Source organism: Lampris incognitus, chromosome 13, assembly GCF_029633865.1.
Source record: "Lampris incognitus isolate fLamInc1 chromosome 13, fLamInc1.hap2, whole genome shotgun sequence".
Classification (NCBI taxonomy): Eukaryota; Metazoa; Chordata; class Actinopteri; order Lampriformes; family Lampridae; genus Lampris; species Lampris incognitus.
Genome location: NC_079223.1, coordinates 46,140,620 through 46,165,050, shown reverse-complemented (window position 1 = coordinate 46,165,050; position 24,431 = coordinate 46,140,620). Strand labels below are relative to the sequence as shown.

The following is a 24,431-nucleotide window of genomic DNA, read 5'->3' as shown; positions in this document are numbered from 1 at the left end:
AGCGGCGGTTACTGCCAGTGGGGCAAGAACGTTTTCCTAGCAATATCTTGAAATAAGCATTACGAGGCTTAAAACAAGTTGAAATTGTCTGATAAGCTAGTCCTTTTCCCGCGCAGTGTGCAGCAGACTGTAGGAAGCTAGCTCGGGGAGCTAACCTGCCGCAGCCCGGAGCCTGCCTCACAACCCAGCTGAGCCCAACAAGCTTACGTTTGATTTCACCCTCGCTGGCAAACACCACCGGGGTCTCTGTGAGGATGAGTCTGTGGAAGGCGAGTCAGCAGACGATGTGCTGCTTCTTGGAAGCTGACAAAATCAACTTTGTCTGTCCCTTCCTCATACAGAAGCACGTTTCCATGCAGTGTTTCCCACCTGAGCAGTTGTCTGACTGAAAGCTGGACTGAGGTCCAGGAAAAGTGACTCGTGTCAACACTCACTGTAATGTATATGAAGCAAAAAGATCATCTCGACGGATCAAATATAAAGTGCACCCCCAAGGCATCCCGTAGGATAGCTTTTGTGTTGTGTTATTCATAGTTACAGGCCATAACCACAGAGCAGCTCGAAGGGAAATGACAGAACCTGACAGACTGAATGGCTAACAGGCTGAGATAATTAGAAAATCCATTGCACTTTCTGGATGTAACTCTAGACCCCACATGCAGCTCAGTACAGAAAACACAGGGCTAACCGCACGAGCCGCCATGCATCAGACTTAAAATAATTACAAGTGAACTGAGAGGAGGAGGCACAAATCATAACTGACCTACCTTGGCGACTCTGTGTGTGTGTGTGTGTGTGTGTGTGTGCTATTCAGAGTGGGAATGAATGGTTCTCTGTGCCTTTGTCAATGGGAAGTGGTCGTAGTCATATAGAAACCCACACAGTCTGCTCACAAAGGAAACGGTCTGATCACCAAGTCCTGCACGGGTGACAAGACCTTCCTTTACCCAAATGCCTTCTCGTGGAATAATCTTTCAGCTGACTTTCAGACAACCAGTGCTTTAGACAGATTCAAGTCCACATCAGGAAGCAGTGTCAGCAGTTCATAGATCTCAATGAAAAGCCTGCCTTGTGTCCTCTAGTATGGTTGCCGTGGTCCTGTTAATGTGTGATGGACTGACGGTACTGATGCGGCAGATCGCACTAATCTGAGATGATGTCTCTTGTGATGATGATGTATCTAATGACATTTTATTGTGACTATGTGCGGGCGGTACAGTGGCGCAGTGGTTAGCGCGGTCGCCTCACAGCAAGAAGGTCCTGGGTTCGAGCCCCGGGGTGGGTCATCCCAGGTCGTCCTCTGTGTGGAGTTTGCATGTTCTCTGCGTGGGTTTCCTCCGGGGGCTCCGGTGTCCTCCCACTGGAGGAAAGGTGGATCAGCTGTACTAAATTGTCCCTGGGTGTGAATGTGTGTGTGGGGGCCCTGTGATGGCCTGGCGGCCTGTCCAGGGTGTCTCCCCGCCTGCTGCCCAATGACTGCTGGGATAGGCTGCAGCATCCTGGCGACCCTGAGAGCAGGATAAGCAGTTTGGATAATGGGTGGATGGATTTTAATGACTGTGTAATTGTTTACCGACGGTGTTGTGCTGTACTTTCGTAATGAATTCAAATACCTATTGTTGTGGCTATGCAGCTGTAAAGTGTATTCATAACGGGGGAAGGTTCCGTTACATCTGTGATGATGTATCTTGTTGTCATAGGAGGGGTTTATGATAATGAGCTTCACTTTGCATTGGGTGCCTATTTGGCAAGCACATCCACTTGGCACTGCCACCTCACCTTGGTAACCTTTCCGATACGGGCCTGAAGATGTTTTGCCCTCTTGTGTGTTTTAACGAATCTTAAATCGGTCAATCAACAGGCACATGCATGAACACGGACATTTACATGCACACACACAGACACACAAACATGCGCTTAGACATAAACACAAGTACGTCAACACTTCTTTCACCGACAGTGAGTCGTTTCTCTACATTTTGTGAAACGTCCTACTTCTGCAGCAAGCTGCTGTGCCGTTCGTTGTGGAACATCGTGTTTCCGTGTCCACAGCAGAGGAAAACCTCGTTTTGGCGTGGGGTTGTGTGTCTTTGGCTCGTCTCGCTGCACCAACTCTGCTGATGACACGGAGGTATTTGCCGACTCCTGCTGCACACAGCGCGCAGGTGGGTCAACATCAGTTTTCCTCCCATCATCCACTTAACACTCAACACGTGGATACTTCCTTGGCTGCAGCTGAACCACTCACACATCCACAGGAAATGTCTGAGCTGGTGACAGGAGCAAGCTGCCACTTCAGATCCCGGTTCGCCTCACCTGATTGCTGGATGTTCGGTCTTCTGGAGACCGGCTCTCGCGTGTCCTCCGGCTGTCTGGAATCCACCTCAGAGCCTCCTCCCAGGTCAGCGTGCATGGTCAAGCAGTTTTATCTGCCTGGCTGATCACAAAGCTTCACGCTGACCTCCGTCCCTGGGTGTTTGTGAGGGCCAGGTACCACAGTTCGTGGAATAACACCAACGGCTGAAATGTTTCCACGAGTCCTCTACGCCACGTAGTATTTGGAAGGACAATTTAATTGCAAAAGTTATTACATTATTATTAAGGGCTCTGGTTTCTGGATGGCGCAAGGCCGGTGGTAGCGCCGGCGCATGCGCAGTGACAGTTTCGTCGGGCGCAAGCTGGCTTTTCTCTCGCCTGGGCACGTTTGCTCATTTCCGGCGCTCGCCATGACATCGCTCGCGCCGAAATGGGCGCGCGGGGGGGGGGGTACAGTAGAGAGCGTGTCAGTCAAAACCAGGTGGCGCGGCGCTAGTTTGTCACGTTGTCACAAAAACTACCAAAAATAAGACCGGAGGTGTCGCCCATGCCAGGACGGAAACACTCCCCGCGTGCTTTTACAGCCACGACTTGATTGGATTCAAGGTGACATTTGACAGGAGGAGAAAGGGACGTGTGTGTGTGTGTGCTATTTTAATCAGCACACAGAAAATAATGAAACGTGTCGGCGTGTGTTGTGCCCGGTGGAGGGCAGGAGGATTTACTGGCGGTGTATCAGCTCATTTCTTCACTTTCTTTGGCTCCTTAAATCACACACGTGACAGAACGTGTGTGTCTGACTTTACCACCACCTCATGTCCTCCACTCCATGTCCCCCCCCCCCCACACACACACATATGGGGAGATCGTGGGTTTGAATCCCCGTGTTACCTCCGGCTTGGTCGGGCGTCCCTACAGACACATTTGGCCATGTCTGCGGGTGGGAAGCCGGGTGTCCTGGTCGCTGCACTAGCGCCTCCTCTGGTCGGTCGGGGCACCTGTTCGGGAGGGGGGGGATAGCGTGATCCTCCCACGCGCTACGTCCCACTGGCGAAACTCCTCACTGTCAGGTGAAAAGAAGCGGCTGGTGACTCCTCATGTATGGGAGGAGGCACGTGGTAGTCTGCAGCCCTCCCCGGATCAGCAGAGGGGGTGGAGCAGAGACCGGGGCGGCTCGGAAGAGTGGGGTAATTGGCCAAGTACAATTCTGAGAAAAGGGGGGGGGTATCCAAAAAGAGAAAAAAAAATATTCCAGCATGCCCCCCACGTCTCGCTCTCAGCACCCAGAGAGAGAGAATATGGTGGTCATGAGTTCGGGTCAGGGGTGAGAGACCAGTCCTTCTCTTAATGCCAGTCTCTCGTTGTGTAGTTCACTGATTTACCGGCAGGTGGAAACTGAGGGACAACTGTTTATACTAAACGATGAAACTAAACGGGAGCGGGCCTTAAATAGCCACGTTGGTGTCAGACCTGCCATAACTTACGGCAGTAACGAGGCCGGACGTGGGAAGTTGAGGAAAGGTGGAGGGTCTGGTGGAGCAGCGGAGATAGACAGAGTGCACAAGGCCGTCGGGAGTGGAGCAAGAAAAGAGAGAAAGAGCGACTGAGAACTGAGGGAGGGAGTAAATCTGCTCGGCAGCTTTTCCCCAGAGTTACATTTATGTGTGCGTGCGCGCGCGCGCGTGGTGTGTGTGCGCATGCATGATGTGTGTGTGTGGTGTTTTCTGGGGTTTCCATGCTGTCACAAAGACCCCTGTGAGACCGGCTTATTTACCCTGCAGTAAAACCCGAGAGGGGAGTGTACCCTGTAGTTAAAGTGAAGTGGAGGCTCCGTGGGTTTAGATTTAGGGCCGTCTCCGTTCTGTCCAGTTCCCCGTCCTCCTGTGCTCCGTATTGTCCCAAATCTCTCTTCTATTTCCGTGTCTGTCCCGCCCGGGTTTCTGATCTGTTCTGTGAGGAGGAACTCTTGATGAAGACATATTCATATTCAGGTGCAGCGTTAATGTATGTCTAACGTATGTGGTGTAAAGCAGCATGACAAACAGCACGTGTCACACCCGGTCTGGTTTCAGAGGACTTTTAATTAAAGGGAGAGGTATTACATTGTGCTCGGCGGCTGGTTACGTAGTGGTTATAATACAAGACACCGTTTCAGCACACGCGAGACGTCGTGTGATTCACAGTCATTACATTTCACACCGCCCATGTATAATAAGCACTTGTTCGACTGTACAAGGTGATTCTATTTTACAGATGAACGCTGAACTGCGCTTTTGTGTGCCATGTTCATTATGAGGGAAGTAGAAAAACAAACTTTCAGGGTTTCAGGGAAGGAGCATGTTCTTCTGTAGGTTCTCATGGAATGAGCATGCTCTTTTGCCGGTTCTCGTGGAAGAAGCATGTTCTTCTGCAGGTTCTCATGGAATGAGCATGCTCTTTTGCCGGTTCTCGTGGAAGGAGCATGTTCTTCTATAGGTTCTCATGGAATGAGCATGCTCTTTTGCCGGTTCTCGTGGAAGGAGCATGTTCTTCTGCAGGTTCTCGTGGAAGGGGCATGTTCTTCTGTAGGTTCTCATGGAATGAGCATGCTCTTTTGCCGGTTCTCGTGGAAGGAGCATGTTCTTCTATAGGTTCTCATGGAATGAGCATGCTCTTTTGCCGGTTCTCGTGGAAGGGGCATGTTCTTCTGCAGGTTCTCATGGAATGAGCATGCTCTTTTGTCGGTTCTCGTGGAAGGGGCATGTTCTTCTGTAGGTTCTCATGGAATGAGCATGCTCTTTTGCCGATTCTCGTGGAAGGAGCATGTTCTTCTATAGGTTCTCATGGAATGAGCATGCTCTTTTGCCGGTTCTCGTGGAAGGAGCATGTTCTTCTGCAGGTTCTCGTGGAAGGGGCATGTTCTTCTGTAGGTTCTCATGGAATGAGCATGCTCTTTTGTCGGTTCTCGTGGAAGGAGCATGTTCTTCTGTAGGTTCTCATGGAATGAGCATGCTCTTTTGCCGGTTCTCGTGGAAGGAGCATGTTCTTCTGCAGGTTCTCGTGGAAGGGGCATGTTCTTCTGTAGGTTCTCATGGAATGAGCATGCTCTTTTGTCGGTTCTCGTGGAAGGAGCATGTTCTTCTGCAGGTTCTCATGGAATGAGCATGCTCTTTTGCCGGTTCTCGTGGAAGAAGCATGTTCTTCTGCAGGTTCTCATGGAATGAGCATGCTCTTTTGCCGGTTCTCGTGGAAGGAGCATGTTCTTCTATAGGTTCTCATGGAATGAGCATGCTCTTTTGCCGGTTCTCGTGGAAGGAGCATGTTCTTCTGCAGGTTCTCGTGGAAGGGGCATGTTCTTCTGTAGGTTCTCATGGAATGAGCATGCTCTTTTGCCGGTTCTCGTGGAAGGAGCATGTTCTTCTATAGGTTCTCATGGAATGAGCATGCTCTTTTGCCGGTTCTCGTGGAAGGGGCATGTTCTTCTGCAGGTTCTCATGGAATGAGCATGCTCTTTTGTCGGTTCTCGTGGAAGGGGCATGTTCTTCTGTAGGTTCTCATGGAATGAGCATGCTCTTTTGCCGATTCTCGTGGAAGGAGCATGTTCTTCTATAGGTTCTCATGGAATGAGCATGCTCTTTTGCCGGTTCTCGTGGAAGGAGCATGTTCTTCTGCAGGTTCTCGTGGAAGGGGCATGTTCTTCTGTAGGTTCTCATGGAATGAGCATGCTCTTTTGTCGGTTCTCGTGGAAGGGGCATGTTCTTCTGTAGGTTCTCATGGAATGAGCATGCTCTTTTGCCGGTTCTCGTGGAAGGAGCATGTTCTTCTGCAGGTTCTCGTGGAAGGGGCATGTTCTTCTGTAGGTTCTCATGGAATGAGCATGCTCTTTTGTCGGTTCTCGTGGAAGGAGCATGTTCTTCTGCAGGTTCTCATGGAATGAGCATGCTCTTTTGCCGGTTCTCGTGGAAGGGGCATGTTCTTCTGTAGGTTCTCATGGAATGAGCATGCTCTTTTGCCGGTTCTCGTGGAAGGGGCATGTTCTTCTGCAGGTTCTCGTGGAGAACATGCTCCTGCACAGGACACCACACTACAGGTATGGGGTGCAGAGATGCAGCATATGCGGTGCAGAGGCTGATGGCTGCAGACAGCCACACACATGGCAAAGGCAAAGTACTGTATGTGCCCCTAACTCTTACTAACTCGCTTAAACCAACGTGACTGGTGCGAGCCTGTTGGTTGGTAAGACTTGACATTCTGAGTTCCCCGTGTTGGAGAGGATTGCTTAATTACATTCCACAGCTTGACCATGTCCATTAATACAATCATTTAGGAAAACACCATCGTTGCTTTGAGAAACGGCATGCAATAAGAAAGGTGGTGTCTGATAGCAGCTGAAGTGCCGAGTCAAGGCCTTACAAGCAAATACATCCAAATGCCGACAGTGAAAACAGCAGGGGTGGTTTGTCAAAGCATGCAGTGCTGCCTGTACAGCATGTACATGAGATGGCAATGGAACATTTGTGAACCTTTTTCTGGACAATTTCGTGTCAAACGTGACGATGGAATCCTGCTTAACGCTAGAACGACCGGGATTTCACTCCTACCTAAAACGACCATGGGCGGTCAAAATGACCACCGGTTTTTAAACTATATCCTGTCAAGATAAATACCCAGTTGAGATATCAATGCCTTACATACTGTATGTTAGTGTCTGTTAAGAAACGACTGACACCAAAATTAACATCGTAACAACTATAATACTGTAACGATCTCAGATGTCTAGACTCGCTTGCCTTTGAGTAACGGGTCGGACCCGTCAGTCGAGTGGTTAACGTGGTCGCCTGTGGCGCGGGAGATCCGGGTTCGCGTCCCGGCTGCGGCAACTCCCGGCTTCCCCCACGAATTCGCTATATTGTTGTCAGAAGTGGGATGGTGAGACCGTGGGGCCATCGGAAGCGTGCGCCCAGAGGCGTCTGGGAGCTGTTACGCTGAAGCGTGGAGACGCACTTCCTGAAGGGTGGTGGTAGTGTAACGATCACGGATGAATAGACTTTCTAGCCCTTGGCTAACGGGTCGGACCTTTTCGTCGACTGGTTAACGTGGTCGCCTGTTATGCGAGAAACCTGGGCTCGCGTCCTGGCTGCCCCCCCCCCGAATTTGCTACAATGCTATTTTTAAACAATTTAAACCTCAGAGAGACATGGTTGAAGTTGAATTGCAAAATTGAAAAAGTGAAAATATTACCTGAAAAACAAAACGCAAAACACATGTTGCTAATCTAACAAACGTAACAAGGCCTATAAAACCTGACATGTAAAAAAAAGAACTGAAAATAAATATTGAAACAGTCCCAAACAACGACCGGGACTTAAAATCTACTAGAACGACCCCACGGTTTTTAAACTCTATATTCTGTAAAGATAAATAGTTGAGATATTAATGCATTACATATGCTAGTATGTCTGTTAAGAAACTGACATCAAAATGAACAACTTTAATACTATTGTAAACTACTAATAAGACAAGTTAGCCCCTAGCTAACGGGTCAGACCCTTTAGCCGAGCGGTTAGTGACGTCGCCTTGTGGTGCAGCACACCCGTATCGAATCCCGCACCGGGCAAGAAAACAACCGGTTACACTATTTTTCAAACAATTAAAAATGGCCGCGGTCCAGCGCCTGTAAATACTGCAACGCCTCGGTGGGAGTCATGGTGCGTCTGCAACGGCGTCTGTAACCAGACATGTTGGACATCATCACATATCAAGTTTAGACTATTTCTCTGCACTGGGGGGCGCTAGTGTGCTTCTAGGACAGAGCAACGAATTTCACGAAGGAAATGACGCCACCAACACACGTCATAAATAGTCACATGACGCACATGATCGCCCGCAAATTACGAGCGGCCATTTTGACCGCTCATGGTCGTTTTAGGTAGCTCTTATATCGTACCTTTTTTGTGCGCAATTGATCTAAAATTCATTTTAATGCAAATGTATCCAATTTTAGGAGCATTCGGGGAGCGGCAGGTCTGTATCTTTCTTTTCTTTTGGTCACAAAGTTGTTAAACTTTGAAAATCCAAAACGGTCATAATGACGGCTTCGGTTGTTCTAGTGTTAAGGATGATGTGACATTTGAAATGGTGCAAAATGTTACCAGTTTATATTCAACCAGACAACAAAGGAAACTTAGTTTGCTTGCTGACAGCGTATATGAATCCTTATTTCAACCATATTTGCAAAAAAATACCAACAACAAAAAAAATCACTGTAGTTTTGGTTATGACACGTGCATTTCCCCTCTGTGTTAGAACACGTGCTTTAACATTGTTTGGTTTGTGTGATGGTTATGCTGCACGTGCATGGGCTGACAAACAGAACGAGGTTAACCTAGGCTCCGTGATGACAGCCGTCTCCCTCCAAGCTAACCAAAAGAAAGTGAGCCTCAACAGTCCGCCTGGGCTCGAGCAACAGAACGTGACGCCTTTTAAAGGGATGGCGAACAGACCGTCACACGTGCTAAATATTGTCGCGTGCTCCCAAATTCCTCGCTCCCGGCTCCCTGCCCCGAGCGGCGGGTGGCGCCTGAGGCCCGCGAGGAGCCGGAGGGGCGAGGCGTTCCAAGGCACTTGATTCTCTGCACTCTCTCGGGTGATCGACAGAAAAATGAACAACGGTGCCCTTTTTTTTGTGCTAATGCCCTTATTTCCACAATACAAATGCACTTAACTTAATGAAAGTTGCAACACGACGACGCTGTATCAAAATGTTACGATGCAACCTTTTCAAACAGATGTGCTTTGGTATAATAAAACTTGCACTTGTGCACTTTGATGATGATGCTAGGTGACATTGTTACCGGTTAGTTTGTTACCAGCGTTTGTGTTCAATGCAATATTGTTCATATAAAAAAGAAAGAAAATGAATTTTACACATGAAAAACAACACAGAATGATAAACGGACACATTCAAATAGTTACACAAAATTAATAGGAAGAAAAAAAAATGCTGCTAGACACAGAAGGCAAACAACTAAGCCTGGAAAGGCGACAAACTCAGTGAACTAAGTAAAACATGACCACAGCACCAAGAACACGTGAAAGAACAGAAATATAAAGTCGAAGTCTGCCATGTGACTATTCACAACTAAACAGCCATCAATGCAAAATACCAAAAGAGAAAACAACAACCCCGTTTACACTTGGTTTTAAAATGCGTTTGTTGCGATCGGATCACAAGTGGACAGCGCTAAATACAAGTGTAAACGACCACCAAAAAGTTTTGTGAAGCGGTTACTCAAACCACTTGCCGAGGTGGTCTGGGACGCACTTGGCCACATGTCTTTTGTAGTGTAAACCAGGGGTTAAAGTGGGATTTGGTAAGTGGGGGATCTCTGTATTAGAGAGGTGGGCAAAAGTGCGGGAGTGATAGGTAGCTAGCTAACGTTAGGCTAGCTAACCACTGGTCCAGTAGTCCCGACGTTAGCATTGTTAGCTAATAATAGCTACCTGTAGCTAACGTTTGCTAGCTAGTTAGTTATTTGAATGAAAATATTGCATGGCCAGAGCTAAGGTTGGACAAACATAACTAGCTAGCTACCGGTAATGTTACCGGACGCTACCGATAGTTAGCTTGCCTAGCAGCATTCAAACAACTAGCCAGCAACGTCAGCAACTAGCTAGCAACGTTACCGGGTGGAAGATAGCTAGTTAGCTAGCTAGCTAACGTTACGTTTGCTAACGTTAGTTGCTTGAATGAAAACCACAGCAGAGCTAGACAAAACTATTGGAAATACTATCGGAAATACACTGAAGATACTCCCTCTTTGTGCCCCCCAGTCCAAGATAATAGTGCAGGTAGCAGGTTGACGCTCTCTCGAGTCTTGTCTGCCTGGTGCGGTGAACTGACCCTGACCCGTGAGTGTGAAGCCAGTCTCTTTTGATGTCAAGTCTGGCGAAGCCAGACAGCAGGCAGGTGCAGGTCACGTGAGGACGCGATATCATTCAAACTTCTAGAAAAAGTAAAGTAGTATAAAAATAGAAGAACGACTTTATTTGCGATTTATTTTGTAATGCTTGTGAATTGGCTGCATCATGTTCTTTGTTTTAAATTTTACTGTGACAAAAAGGTTGAAATTACTCCTGTCTACAGAGTGCCGGATCTCAGCTCCGGTTGACTTGGGGGAGGAGGAGGGGAAGTGCCGGTGTCGGGATCCGGGTAGCTCCGGCCCACTTTAATCACTGGTGTAAACGCTAATGCAACCTGATGCGTCCCCGACAAGGACGTACCAGGAAATCGTCTTCTTCTTCGGAGTAACAAAATCTGATGTGTCTCGCTGCTCACTTGTGACCCAATCGGCCAAAACCCATTTCAAAACCAAGCGCAAACAGGGTCAATTATGTAGTTAATACTATATTTAACTAAAATCTTACTACAGAGCTGATGATGAAAGTATTACCGAGACAGTGCTGTGGTATACTTACACAAACATACACTGTCTGTTCTCTATCTGAGGTGGAAATTGTCAAACTATGTTGTGGTGACTGGGACTGTTGGGTTGCCACTTGTTGCCCTGTAGTTGCAGAATGCCCTGTAGAACCTCCAGCCAGACTTTGTAGCAGAAGAGGTACTGTTCCTGAGACCAAAGACACAACGGGACATGTCCGGCATGTCTAAGAACTCTGTAGGAATGCTTGGAACTTTGAACCCCCTGTGCTGGCACTCACCTTGGTTTGAATCATCCCGTACCTCTGAAGCCTCATCTCCTTCACTATGTTACTTACATTTATCTAAGGACGAGGAGAACAGGCAGTGGTTAGGCACATGCAGGGTATGTGTGAGCAACCATTTCATTTTGTGACTATAGGATACTAAAAAACCCAAATATTAATGTTTTTTTTCTCCCCAATTGTACTTGGCCAATTACCCCACTCCTCCGAGCCGTCCTGGTCGCTGCTCCACCCCCCTCTGCCAATCTGGGGAGGGCTGCAGACACGCTTTCTCTTGATACATGTGGAGTCGCCAGCTCCTTCTTTTCGCCTGACAGTGAGGGGTTTCAGCAGGGGGACGTAGCGCATGGGAGGATCACGCTGTTACCCCTTAACAAGCGCCCCGACCAACCAGAGGGGGGGCTAGTGCAATGACCAGGACACATACTCACGTCCAACTTCCCATCCGCAGACACAGCCAATTCTGTCTGTACGGACGCCTGACCAAGCCGCAGGTAACACGGGGATTCGAACCAGTGATCCCTGTGTTGGTAGGCAACAGAATAGACCGCTACGCTACCTGGATGCCCCTACAAATATTAATGTTTTTAGTATTTTTTTTTAAAACAATCCCCTTTTTCTCCCCAGTTGTATCTGGCCAATTACCCCACTCTTCTGAGCTGTGCTGGTCACTGCTCCACCCCCTCTGCTGATCTGGGTAGGGCTGCAGACTACCACCTGCCTCTTCCGATACATGTGGAGTCGCCAGTCGCTTCTTTTCACCGGACAGTGAGGAGTTTCGCCAGGGGGACGTAGCCCGTGGGAGGATCACGCTACCCCCCCCCCCACCTGAACAGAATCCCTGCGTTACCTCCGGCTTGGTCGGGTGTCCCTGCAGACACATTTGGCCGTGTCTACGGGTGGGAAACCGGATGTACAGGTAGGAGGAAAAGCATGCATTTTTGATTTTGGGTGAACTGTCCCTTTAGACCCAGACAGAACACAGTGGATCAAGCAATCATTCGGATTTTGTTTTTAAAGTCTATTCCAATCTCAAACTCACTGCTCATGTAGTCCATGGGAGGTTTCACTTTCACAGTCATCCATCCTTTTCATGGTTGACACACATCTTGAGCTTGCCATATAGATTTCAGTGCTAATAATTAGGGGCAAATCTACAGTTCTCGTTCGATACAAAAAAAGAAACACTCCCCAGTTTATGCGAAATGATGCTACAGCAGTCTATCATAGCAAATTCGAGTGGTCATTTTAAGAATATACAATGGTTTATGATCAAATGAGGTTGTTTTCTACTGTGGTGCTTCCAATAACACAGCCTACAAGCGATTACCAGCAGGAGTCGCTCCGCGGTGGCACAGCAAAGCAACCCCTAAGAGGGAAATTAGCATTTAAAAAACTGTAAAATTTTAAAACGACCACTTGAATTCCCCATGACTGACTGCTGTCACATCATTTTAGCTTTGGCTGAACTGTCAAAATGTTTTTGTTACACTGAATGAGGATTGTGGATTTGTCCTCCAGTAATCATGTTGAACTATAGATGGCAAGCCGGAGTGGCTTGTCCAGTATGAAGAAAACGGTGGCTGACTGAGAAAATGAAACCTATCCATGTACTTACATGAGCAGTAAGTATGAAATAGACAGACTTAAAAAAATCGAACTATTCCTTTATTTAAGCAGTCATCTAGAACCAGATTTTACAAAGTTACTTTACAAGAATGCTTAAGACAAAACTGTCCAAAATATGTCATTAAACATAAAAATACGGCTTCTGCTCACGTGCAAATCATTCTCGATGAGACTGAGGATGACGTCGGTGCATATGAGAACCCCTGTGCGTCCAATGCCAGCGCTGCAGTGCACGGTGACGGGTCCCTTGTGGTGCACGGCCCTCAGATAACGGATGAAGCGTACCAGCTGCTCTGAACACTGTGGCACGCCGTGGTCCGGCCAGTGTGTGAACCTCAGGTGGCGGACCAAGTGGGTTTCACCAGTCTGGAATGACAAGGAGTTCAAGCCAGATTTGTGCCAAAGACATCAAATTTGGTTAAGTGTATACAATCATGACAGTGGTGATGTCTGTCCTCTGTAAAAGTGGTTCTCAATCTGGTCTTCAGGTACCGTCAAGTTGTGCTGGTTTTATATTCAGCTAGGTAACTGTTCAACTGGTGTTTTCAGTTATTCCAGCTGAAGGTAGTCTACCTGAAGGAAATCTGCCCCTTGCTATTTCTTCCATTGTTCCTTCATTTGTGAGCACGCTCTACAACTGTCGCTGGCAACCAGCATCTAAAATGAATGGGCGAGATAGGGCCAAGACACGACTACATGGCAAAAAATAAAATAAAATGAATATATAGTATATATATATATATATATATATATATATACACACACACACACACACACACACATATATATATATATATATATATATATATGTATGTGTGTGTGACCCTAAAACTGTGATACTTCTTTTCTGGAAGGTGCAAACGCTCTCAAGATCCATATTATCAAGTCTCAATTTTATGCAATGTTTAAGAAGCTAGCTTTAGCCGTGAGGCTAAACAACGCTGATAAGCTGTGCTGGTTGAACAGGACACAATCAAAACCGACAATTCAACACCTGCATGTGCGACGCGATGATGTCACTCAGGCTCCATTTTCTAAAAATGTAATTTATACGTAACTTATATTTATTGATTATATTATATTTCTATTATTATAAACCGGTCCTTGTATAACCAAAGTGAGAGCTGTGTCCACATTCTCGGCACAAAGTCAAACACGTTTTCGGTGGGTGTCGGAGTCCGCCAAGGTTGTCCCTTGTCTCCGACCCTGTTCGTGATATTCAAGGACAGTATCATCTCAAGGCACAGCCAAGGTGAGGAGTGCGTCCATTTTGGGAACCTCAGATTGCATCTCTGCTCTTCGCAGATGATGTGGTTTTGTTGGCTTCATCAGAACATGACCTCCAGCACGCACTGGGACGAGAGTCCAGCAGAAGCCTGGAGCCTTCTTCCTCGGTCAGGGGGGAGAATGAGGTGAGTGAGGCACTATGTACTGGCAGCAGCAGACAGACTTGGTCAGGCTCAGAGAACTGGTTACTGATGGCAGAAACCTTATCGGTCCGAGGTGAACATGTCAGGAGTGCGCAGAGTGGAGGTCAGAGGAGGAGGTGGATTAAAGAGTGAGTTAAAAGCAAAAAAGCATTTTTCGAGCATCAGTGGTACCACAGATCTTGTTCTGATAGTAAGTGGTCTTAGCTGTTTTTAAGCTGGAGGAGAATGATGCTAGGAGATACTGATAGTCACTGAGGTCAGTGGACTCAGGTTTTACACCATTTTCTCTCTGCCGCTCTGAGCCCCGCCCTTTGATCTCTGATGACCTCAGTGAGTCATGGACTGGGAGGGAGGGCGTTACGAGCAGGTTTGGATGCTAGAAGGCAGAGATTGTTAAGAGAGGAGACTAGTGAGGAACAGAGTGTGTCTGTAGCCTCATTGACAGGGAGTGAAGAGAATTCATTGTGAGGAGGCATGGAAGCCAAGACCTCATTGGAAAGCTGGGTCGGTGTAAGGGACTGGAAGTTTCGGTGGAAGGAGACCATTTGTGGAGGAACGTGAGGATGTTCCAGTAAGGAAGTCATGAACTGAATAAAGAAGTGGTCTCACAGATGTAGGGGGGGTGACAGTCAGATTTGCTGTGGCGTAGTTCTGAGTCAAAACCAGATCAAGAGTATTGCCCGCTTTGTGTGTGGGAGGGGTAGGGACCTGTTTGAGGTCAAAGGAGGACAGAAGAGACAGGAAGTCGGTCGCTTGGGTTTTGTCAGTATGGATATTCATTTCCTCCATGACAGTCAGTGGTGTGTCATCATCAGGAATGGCTGAGTAACATGTCTAATTCGAGTACAACGTTCCCCAGTTGACACCCTGGCGGGCGGTATATGACAACCACAAATAGCTTATTAGGAGCAGTAACCATGATTGCATGGTATTCAGAGGAGGACTTGTCGCTTAATGAATTTCCAGTCTTTGGAAATGAGGGCATCCGTACCGCCTCCACGCCCAACAGAAGGGGGTGTGCGTGGGAAAGCAGCGTCAACAGAGTGCAGCCGGTGTGGCAGTGTTTTCTGGACGTATCCAGGTTTCGGTCAGGGCTAGTACCTGAATGTCTGACAGATTAGCAAGTGCTTGGATAAATTCTGTTTTATTTACAGGCGGTTGGAAATTCCATAAGGCAAAAGTAAAGGAGGAGCGAGCAGAGGAGGCTTTGCTGAGTGAATAGAGGTTCTCAGGGTTGCATTGTCTGCAGCAGATGCGATTTTTGCGATAAACTTGAATGACTGGGACGTCTTTGTAGCACATGGTGGGTGAGGCAGGCAACAAGAGAAAACAGAAAAGGGAATTACCAGTCAGTGTCCTTGCTCGTTGGACTCGCAGCTCTTTACCCAATTTGGTCTTTACACATACACACAAAAAAAAATCACTTTTAAATAATTTTTCGGTAACACTTTAGTATGGGGAACATAAAAAAAACTTAATTACTAGTGAATTAGTAATGATCAAGATGTCACTTTAGTATGGGGAACATATTCTAAGTAACAAACACTTAATTTAAAGTAATTTAACACTATGAACACTTGTAGTTTTGTGTGTTGTTATGTAAGAACAGACCATATTCATTAAGTGTTAGTAAGGGAGAATAACTCTTCTTGTGGTACTACCACCTTATAAAGGCCATACTAAGCAAAGCATATTGAGGTGGTACTACTAATAAGCAATAATTCTGAGGTTATAGAGGGAAAACTCATAGTTAATGGCTTACTGGTTGTATAATAAGGCCATGCAGAATAAGGCATTAATGAGTACGTAATAATGACCAATTAAGAGCCAATATGTTGCTAATTTGCATGCTAATAAGCACCTAATTAATGGTGACTACGTTCCCCATACTAAAGTGTTACCGATTTTTCTTTATCTTTTGGAGAGGATTGAAGGTCAAAAGTAGGCGAACGTCATTGGGTGTTTTGTGTTGTCGTACTCGAGCATGACACTATGTCATCGGTTTTAAAACGGTCATTGCCTCCAGTCTAAACGCATTTCACAGGCGGTGCGGCCCTCTCCTCTTTCCTATGCTTACCCACTTCTGTTGGTCTGTCGTGGAGCGGCCACACCTGCACAAAGACACCCCAGGGAGAAAGAGAACGAAAGAGAGACACAACAGACACATAGACACACAAAGGTCTTTGCCATTCTTAAGACTGCAGATGTCTTGTTTTAGCTGATTTTAATCTGTTGTTTTTACCATGTGTGCTTTTAACATACTGGCTGTTGAGTCTTTTATAACGCCAGTGCCGTCGTCTGTGTCAGAGCTGGAAAACAGCAGGTAGTTTGTCACATGAAGGTCACATGGTCGTCTCCATCACGTTTTCATTCAATTCAATTCAATTCAATTTGCCCACCAAATCCGAAAAAGTCATACGTCATAGATATTTTTCTTTTCTGCCTTTTTCTGCCAACTCTCCGAAATGTTTCAGAGTTGTTGAGCCATGATGAGGGGTTAAAACAAATGCACACACAAAAACCAGACTTGGTGTGCAAAGGCCTTAACGCTCCATGTCCATTTCACAGCAATTTTAATTTTTTTTAATTTTTAATTTTTTTTTATCAATTTTATCGTATGTTTTGTTTTTTATTTTATTTTTTTATCGTATTTTTTCATTGTTTTATTTTATTTTCTATTGGGCACAGAGGGAATAAAACTGGAGGTTTCATCACTCTTGGAACATCCAGAGGAGCTGAATCAAGTGCAACTGGACTTGGTATATATCCGTGAAGACGTTTCGCCTCTCATCCAAGAGGCTTCCTCGGTTTGTGCCTTTCTGACTAGACCAAGCTAGTCTGACTGGCTGGTGGTGAGACTCAGAATTTATCCTCTAGGAGTCGTTGTCAGAGCTATAGATATGCGTGGCTCTTAGTGATCCGATGTTTACCAACGCCCGTCGCTAACAGAGCCATAGATATGAGTGGCTCTTTTGTGTATCGATGTTTGGCCGCGCACGTCGTTATCGGAGCTATTGATTTGCATTTGTTTAGCAGTGACGGTGGTTGGGGGTGTTAGTTTCGACTTCATTGTTCAGTAGTCATGAGAGTGGTTGGAGCCGTTAGTGACCGACTGTTGTTCTTGGAGGCTAGGCTTCTTGAGTCTCCTGGGTAGAGATGAAAGGACGGCATTGTAAGTGGGAGATAGGTGGTGTCGCAGACCTCCTCCTCTGTTGAGGGATGGTTTTTCCAGTTTCGCATAGATGGCTTCCTTCACCCCTCTTTCAAATCTATCTTGAAAGAGGGGTGAAGGAAGCCATCTGTATCGGATCACCAAGAGCCACGCATATCCATAGCTCTGGCAACGACTCCTAGAGGATAAATTCTGAGTCTCATCACCAGCCAGTCAGACTAGCTTGGTCTAGTCAGAAAGGCACGAACTGAGGAAGCCTCTTGGATGAGAGGCGAAACGTCTTCACGGATATATACCAAGTCCAGTTGCACTTGATTCAACTCCTTTGGATAACCATGACCTGGATGAATGAGAACATTCACAGACATCACTCTTGAACCACCTGGCAGAAAGAAAACCAGCAGTTTTTGCGGTGCCCGAAGACTGGATTGATCTACGGTTCGACCAGCCCCGTCTCACTCACCTCTAGTTCTTCCATACGTATCACTTTAATGTGGAAGTAGTCCAGGTGCTGGTGGTTCTCCAGGCGGAGCTGGTACCTGCCCGTGTCCAGGGGCACACTCATCTTGTCCGGCCAGTATTTGTGACATTTGACCCTTCCCCTTTCCACTTCCTGGGTCATCATGGCTATGAGGTCAGATTTGTTCTCCCAGACCATCTGCCAGAAGGTGGGCACTGTGGATGGCAGAGGGCCCTGGCAGGAGATGTAGAGGAACTCCTCAGCGCCCACCTGCATGCGGATGTAGCTGGCATTGATGTAGTCCCGGCTGTCTCCAACGGGTACGCGGGTCTCGTCGTCTGTCAGAGGGGTGACATAGGCACAAATACAAAGAGGAATCGAAACTGTGTGGGCGGTTTGTGAGACCATGTGTTGCGTGTATGAGTGCGTGCCCAAACAGCCATGTAATTACCCCTGAAATGAGCTATTAATTGTGGTAAACACATTTTATCGTTCCCGAAGAAGGGATGATGAAGGTTTCCAGTGACTGGTAGAGGTTTCAAAACGCATTCATTCGTCAGTCCCAAACAACATTAAAGGCAAACAATGTCGCCGTGTTGTTCCGCCACAAGCACGCCATGTACGAGCCCAGTAAACAAGCCCCGGAACCACAAGCCCCGGAACCAGAGCGGGGCAAAACAAGCCAGCGCCATGAAGAAGGTTGTTGACATGGAGAGGGGTGACAGACTGAGGGAGGGAAGGAATGTTTTCGGGGATATTTAACCCCCCCCCCGCCCCTTTGCTTTGGAGGTTAAAAAAAACAGACCAGAAATGTTTCATCCTAAACAAAATAGTAAAAAGAGTAATGGAAGGCAGCGGTATCCCCGGTAAACAAAGTGGGGCTTATAGGGCCGCTTGCACAAACAGGGCTGTGAGAGGTTGCAGGCGACAAGGAGGATGGAGAGGTGTGCTGATATATAGGAGGTCGTTGTCTTGTTCATCGCTCCCATTCATCTTCCTGGTGACTCACTCCACCCCGACCAGCACAACTCAAGTAAATACCTCTCTGACTGGGCCACGCACACACACACACAAGCTGTATGGCGTAAACAATGAGTCTTATGTGCATCTTACATAGTAAACCTTGTACATGTTGTATATAACGAACTTGCTCTTTACTGATCTTTAAAAGATATTATGTGTATGTGAATCTGACCTCTGGAAAAAATACATAAATGTAAGTCAATAAAAGTACTATAATCCACAAATTTTAATAATTAAATCAATATAATTAATAATAATTAAAATAATTTCCCTACAGTATATCAAAATAATAATAATAATAATGTGCTCCAATTTGTTCCATTAGAATCATATTTATACAAATAATAACTGCCTGATAATTCTGTTGGTATAAGATGGCATATTCCTATTTATCATATATGAAGTGCAAGGAGCTCTATTTCTGTGGCCCTGATGATGAAGTGATAATGTAGAAATTTGCTTGAATGGAAATGATTGAAATACTATAAACCAATGTTCACGCTCCAGAAAACAGCTGAGTGCTGAAACTGGGCAGCCGAGCGACGTGTTAGCTAAACCATTCCTATGAATTAATGCTGAGTCTGTGAGTATCTGGCTTTTATTAGACTCCGTGCACCAATAAAAGTCCAGCAGTGTGATATAACATGAAGCACCACGGCTAAACGTGTGGAGAAAGCAACCGTTACTGCCTCGACAAGGTTCTGCCAACCGACAGCAAAAGCCCCAGAGCGGAGGTCCCGTTGGAGCGGATGAGACTTACAGGGCAGGATGTCTCGGTAGCGGTTCTTGTCTCGGTTCTCCGGGGCTTTCCCAACCAGACAATTGTCAGAGGGCTTCAGATGCTCCAGACCCTGCAGAGAACAACAACACCATAATCACACTGTCATCACAACACAGTCACAACACAGCCATTTCACTGACCTGGGAGGACAACAACACTATAATCACACTGTCATCACAACACAGCCTTTCACTGCCCTGGGAGGACACAGTGCATCCGTCACTCCGGGGTGAAAGTACACCAAGTACGTGTTTGTTACTGTGTTACTGTGTTTGTTACCGTGTTACTATGTTTGTTACAGTGTTACTGTGTTTGTTACCGTGTTACTGTGTTTGTTACAGTGTTACTGTGTTTGTTACCGTGTTACTATGTTTGTTACAGTGTTACTGTGTTTGTTACTGTTTGATACCGTGTTACTGTATTTGTTACTGTGTTAGTGTTTATTACTGTATTTGTTACTGTGTTAGTGTTTGTTACCATGTTATTGTGTTTGTTACCGTGTTGGTTAGTGTTACTGTGTTTGTTACCATGTTTGTTACCGTATTACTGTGTTTGTTACCGTGTTACGATGTTTCTTACTGTGTTACTGTGTTTGTTACCATGTTTGTTCAAGTGTTAGTGTTTGTTACCGTTTTACTGTGTTTGTTACCATGTTTGTTACCATGTTTGTTACCGTGTTACTATGTTTGTTACAGTGTTACTGTGTTTGTTACTGTGTTTGTTACCGTGTTATTGTGTTTGTTACTGTTAGTGTTTGTTACTGTGTTTGTTACCGTGTTATTGTGTTTGTTACCGTGTTGGTTAGTGTTACTATGTTTGTTACCGTATTACTGTGTTTGTTACAGTGTTACGATGTTTCTTACCGTGTTACTGTGTTTGTTACCGTGTTTGTTCAAGTGTTAGTGTTTGTTACCGTTTTACTGTGTTTGTTACCATGTTTGTTACCATGTTTGTTACAGTGTTACTGTGTTTGTTACCGTGTTACTATGTTTGTTACAGTGTTACTGTGTTTGTTACTGTTTGTTACCGTGTTACAGTATTTGTTACTGTGTTAGTGTTTTTTACTGTGTTTGTTACCGTGTTATTGTGTTTGTTACCGTGTTGGTTAGTGTTACTATGTTTGTTACTGTGCTTGTTACAGTGTTACTGTGTTTGTTACAGTGTTACCGTGTTACTGTATTTGTTACTGTGTTACTGTTTTTTACTGTGTTTGTTACCGTGTATGTGGAGTCGCCAGCCACTTCTTTTCACCTGACAGTGAGGAGTTTCACCAGGGAGACGTAGCACGTGGGAGGATCACACTATTCCCCCCAGTTCCCCTTCCCCCCTGAACAGGGGCCCCGACCGACCAGAGGAGGCGCTAGTGCAGCGACCAGGACACATGGACAGTGATTTTTTTTTGTGGTTTGGATATATGTGTTAGTTTGAATATGTGTGTTTTTGTAGTTCTTGAATGTGTTTTCTGTGTGTGTATGTGTGTGTGTGTATGAGTTGCACTGTTGTGGGCTGGAAGAAACGGCATTTCAGTTCACTTCATGTGCGCAAGTACCTTAGCTGAAATGACAACGTGTTCCTGTTCCTGTCATACCCACATCCGGCTTCCCACCCGCAGACACGGCCAACTGTGTCTGTAGGAGCGCCAAACCCAGCCAGAGGTAACATAGAGATTTGAACCGGCGATCCCCGTGTTGGTAGGCAACGGGATAGACCGCTACACCACTCGAGTGCCCGAGTGTGGGGTTGTTTTTTTTTGTGAGTGTGTTTAGTAAGTGTGTGGGTGCATTTGTATGTGTGTGAGTGTCTGTTGTGAATTTGGATAACTGTGTGGGCTTGTGTGAATGTGTGTGTGTGTGTGTATTTATAGATACCTGAGCAGGCAACTCCTGGTGAGTATGAGTGTATAAGTGTGATAATATGTGTGCGGACAAGTGCTTTTGTGTTTGTGTGAGTGTGTTAATGTGCAGGTGTATGAGTTTGTGTGCTTGTACATGTTGTAACTGTCTGTGTGTGAGTGTGAGTGTGCGCATTTGTTTAGATGTACACATGCATTTGAGTGTGAGCTCTTGTTGATACATGTTTTTCAGACCAACAAATGTATACAGTACGCGGAGTATTCGGTCAATGTCCAGTACACATACACACCATGAACTCTTTGACCAGTTCCTGCTGATCCAGCTGATGCTGTAGGATCTGAATAAGGGCTTTTACCCTGGAGCCTGAGTACTGGCTGGATTTAGAAGGACTGATCAAAGCAAGGCTGGCCAGCTCCTCCTCTGATACTATAGGTGGTCCTATAAGGAGAAAGGGACACACAGAAATATGGGGTAAACAGTTGAAACAGCTTGAATGTCACGATATGGATGATATACTATCTCATCTCATCTCAGCTCATCATCAGCCGCTTCTCCGGGGTCGGGTCGCAGTGGCGGCAAGCTAAGTAGGGCACTCCAGATGTCCCTCTCCTCAGCAACGCCCTCCAGCTCCTCCTGGGGGATCCCAAGGCGTTCCCAGGCCAGATTGGACATGTAGTCCCTCCAGCGAGTTCTGGGTCTACCCTGGGGTCTCTCCCAGTTGCACGTGCCCGGAAAACCTCCAAAGGAATGTGCCCAGGGGGCATCCTAATCAGATGCCCGAACCACCTCAACTGGCTCCTTTTGACGCGAAGGAGCAGCGGCTCTACTCCGAGCTCCCCCCGGATGTCCGAGCACTTCACCCTATCTCTAAGGCTGAAGAAACCCAACGAAAGAACACCAGCAGAGCTACAGCACTTCACCCAGAAAAGGGAAACCAGGGTCCCCTCCTGGAGCCAAACCTGGGAAGGGAGCTCACCGTTGAGCGTCTGGTGGCCGGCTCTTGGCCCATGGCACCCGGTCGGGCCCAGCCTGTACATGGAGCCACCACCCCGTGGACCCACCACACACAGGGATGAGCATTGGGGTGGGGTGAAATGCAGGCTGGGTGGCAGGCAACGGCGGGGACCGGGGCGTGTTGACTTCCAGTATCACATATTGGTCCTTGGGACGTGTATATACATATATACATACATAAATATATATATACACATAGTAGAGGAATGAAAACACTAAGGGGGGAAAAAATCCTGTGATGGCCTGGCGGCCTGTCCAGGGTGTCTCCTCGCCTGCCGCCCAATGACTACTGGGATAGGCTCCAGCATTCCCGTGGCCCTGAGAGCAAGATAATCAGTTTGGATAATGGATGGATGAATGGATGGTATTTGGACATAGGGACAGATACCTGTAGCAGGTGAAGTTGTCTCGTGACTGTCGGATTCAAAGGCATCATTATCTTCTTCCTCGCTGCTCCAGCCGTCTGCCTGTCTGTTTTTGATGTCTTTGCAGGCGTGGTCCAAAAGCGCGGTCACAACTTGTTTCCTGAGGGGATCAGGGGGCAGGGGTGAGACCTACTCTTCGGTAGTGGGGGTTGAAATCATGCAATGCTGAGCTTCCTGTCCCTGCAACTTTTCCACCTACAATGCAGTATAGACAAGAGGCTAAGGCATCTGTGGACTTCTGTCATACTTTGGGACAGCTATATAAATACTGATACACACACTTCCCAACTGTAGAGTTATGCATGTCTAACCAGGGTTCAAGAAATCAGATGGGTAATCAGACTGCCGTTACAGTATATTCGCTGCTCTCTGCTGCCTCCCTGTGCTTGAAATGCGCCACTGCAGCAAACCAGAACAAGGACAGCGGGGCAGTGAGGGCAGAGGGCTGGATGAGAGAAGAGGAGAGTAGGTTTGGGGGATCCACTACCTGTCTGAGGCTCCATGCAACATGTCAGAGACATTGAGGGATGGGCAGCAAGCTTGATGGGAGGGGGTGCTGCTACAGCTCTCCTGTTTAACAGACACGGGGGAGCCACAGGAAGCAGCAGGTACAGACATCACATGTATGTTCACAGTAATCATAACGCATTACATAATAATCACATTATTACTATATGAAGTATCAGTAGTAGTAGTACATTTGCTACTTAGTAATCCTATTATATTAGTACTGTATGACGTAGTAGTAGTACTTGTAAAAATTTGCTACATAGTACTCATATCATAGCCAAGAGTGCATTTCTTTTCATGTTTTTTTCTCCCCAATTGTACTTGCCCAATTACCCCACCCTTCCGAGTCGTCCCGGTCGCTGCTCCACCCCCTCTGCCGATCCGGGGAGGGCTGCAGACTACCACGTGCCTCCTCCGATACATGTGGAGTCACCAGCCTCTTCTTTTCACCTGACAGTGAGGAGTTTCACCAGGGGGACGTAGCGCGTGGGAGGATCACGCTATTCCCCCAGTTCCCCCTCCCCCCCAACCGACCAAGAGGAGGCGCCAGTGCAGCGACCAGGACACATACCCACATCCGGCTTCCCACCCGCAGACACGGCCAATTGTGTCTTTAGGGACGCCCGACCAAGCCGGAGGCAACGCGGGGATTCGAACCGGCGATCCCCGTGTTGGTAGGCAACGGAATAGACCGCTACGCTACCCGGACGCCAGACAGGAGTGCATTTCAAGTCAAGAGCATTTAGTGTAGATGCGTTTCAGAGCATCAAGAGGTGGCGAATAGGAGAAAGTACAAAGTAGATTTACATCGACACAAGCCTGAGAAACAGGCAAATGACGCTGCAGAGCTCAAGTAGCAAAGAGCTCAATTAAGTAAGGATGGGTAGAATAATAACAGTGAACAGGAAATAGAGAGCAAGGGATGAAGCAAGGAGAGAGAATTGGCAAAGATGTCAGGAGATTCAGTTATATGTTTATGTTTCAAAGCTGCTACGAGGAGTTTTTCGGTATTTATCAGTCTCCGTTTCATTTTGATTCCTTCATTTGAGCATCATCAGCAGATGAGACTCAGCGACAAGTCTGTGTAGATATTGTTATATCTTCTTCTTTCGGCT

The 24,431-nt window shown here is 46.8% G+C and overlaps 1 protein-coding gene across 1 annotated transcript in view; it reads right to left on the bottom strand.

Annotated features, from left to right (window-relative positions):
- Positions 1–10,814: 10,814 nt before the first annotated feature.
- ptpn20 (protein tyrosine phosphatase non-receptor type 20) overlaps positions 10,815–24,431 on the bottom strand; it is a 71,661-nt gene continuing 58,044 nt past the window's right edge. Inside the window, exons 39-46 of the mRNA XM_056291927.1 lie at positions 23,294–23,376; positions 22,770–22,906; positions 21,657–21,805; positions 19,494–19,584; positions 17,714–18,048; positions 12,799–13,014; positions 11,017–11,079; positions 10,815–10,925 (exon numbers count right to left, since the gene is read on the bottom strand). Of these exons, the coding sequence (XP_056147902.1) occupies positions 10,815–10,925; positions 11,017–11,079; positions 12,799–13,014; positions 17,714–18,048; positions 19,494–19,584; positions 21,657–21,805; positions 22,770–22,906; positions 23,294–23,376 (1,185 nt within the window). The remainder of the gene's footprint in view (positions 10,926–11,016; positions 11,080–12,798; positions 13,015–17,713; positions 18,049–19,493; positions 19,585–21,656; positions 21,806–22,769; positions 22,907–23,293; positions 23,377–24,431) is intronic.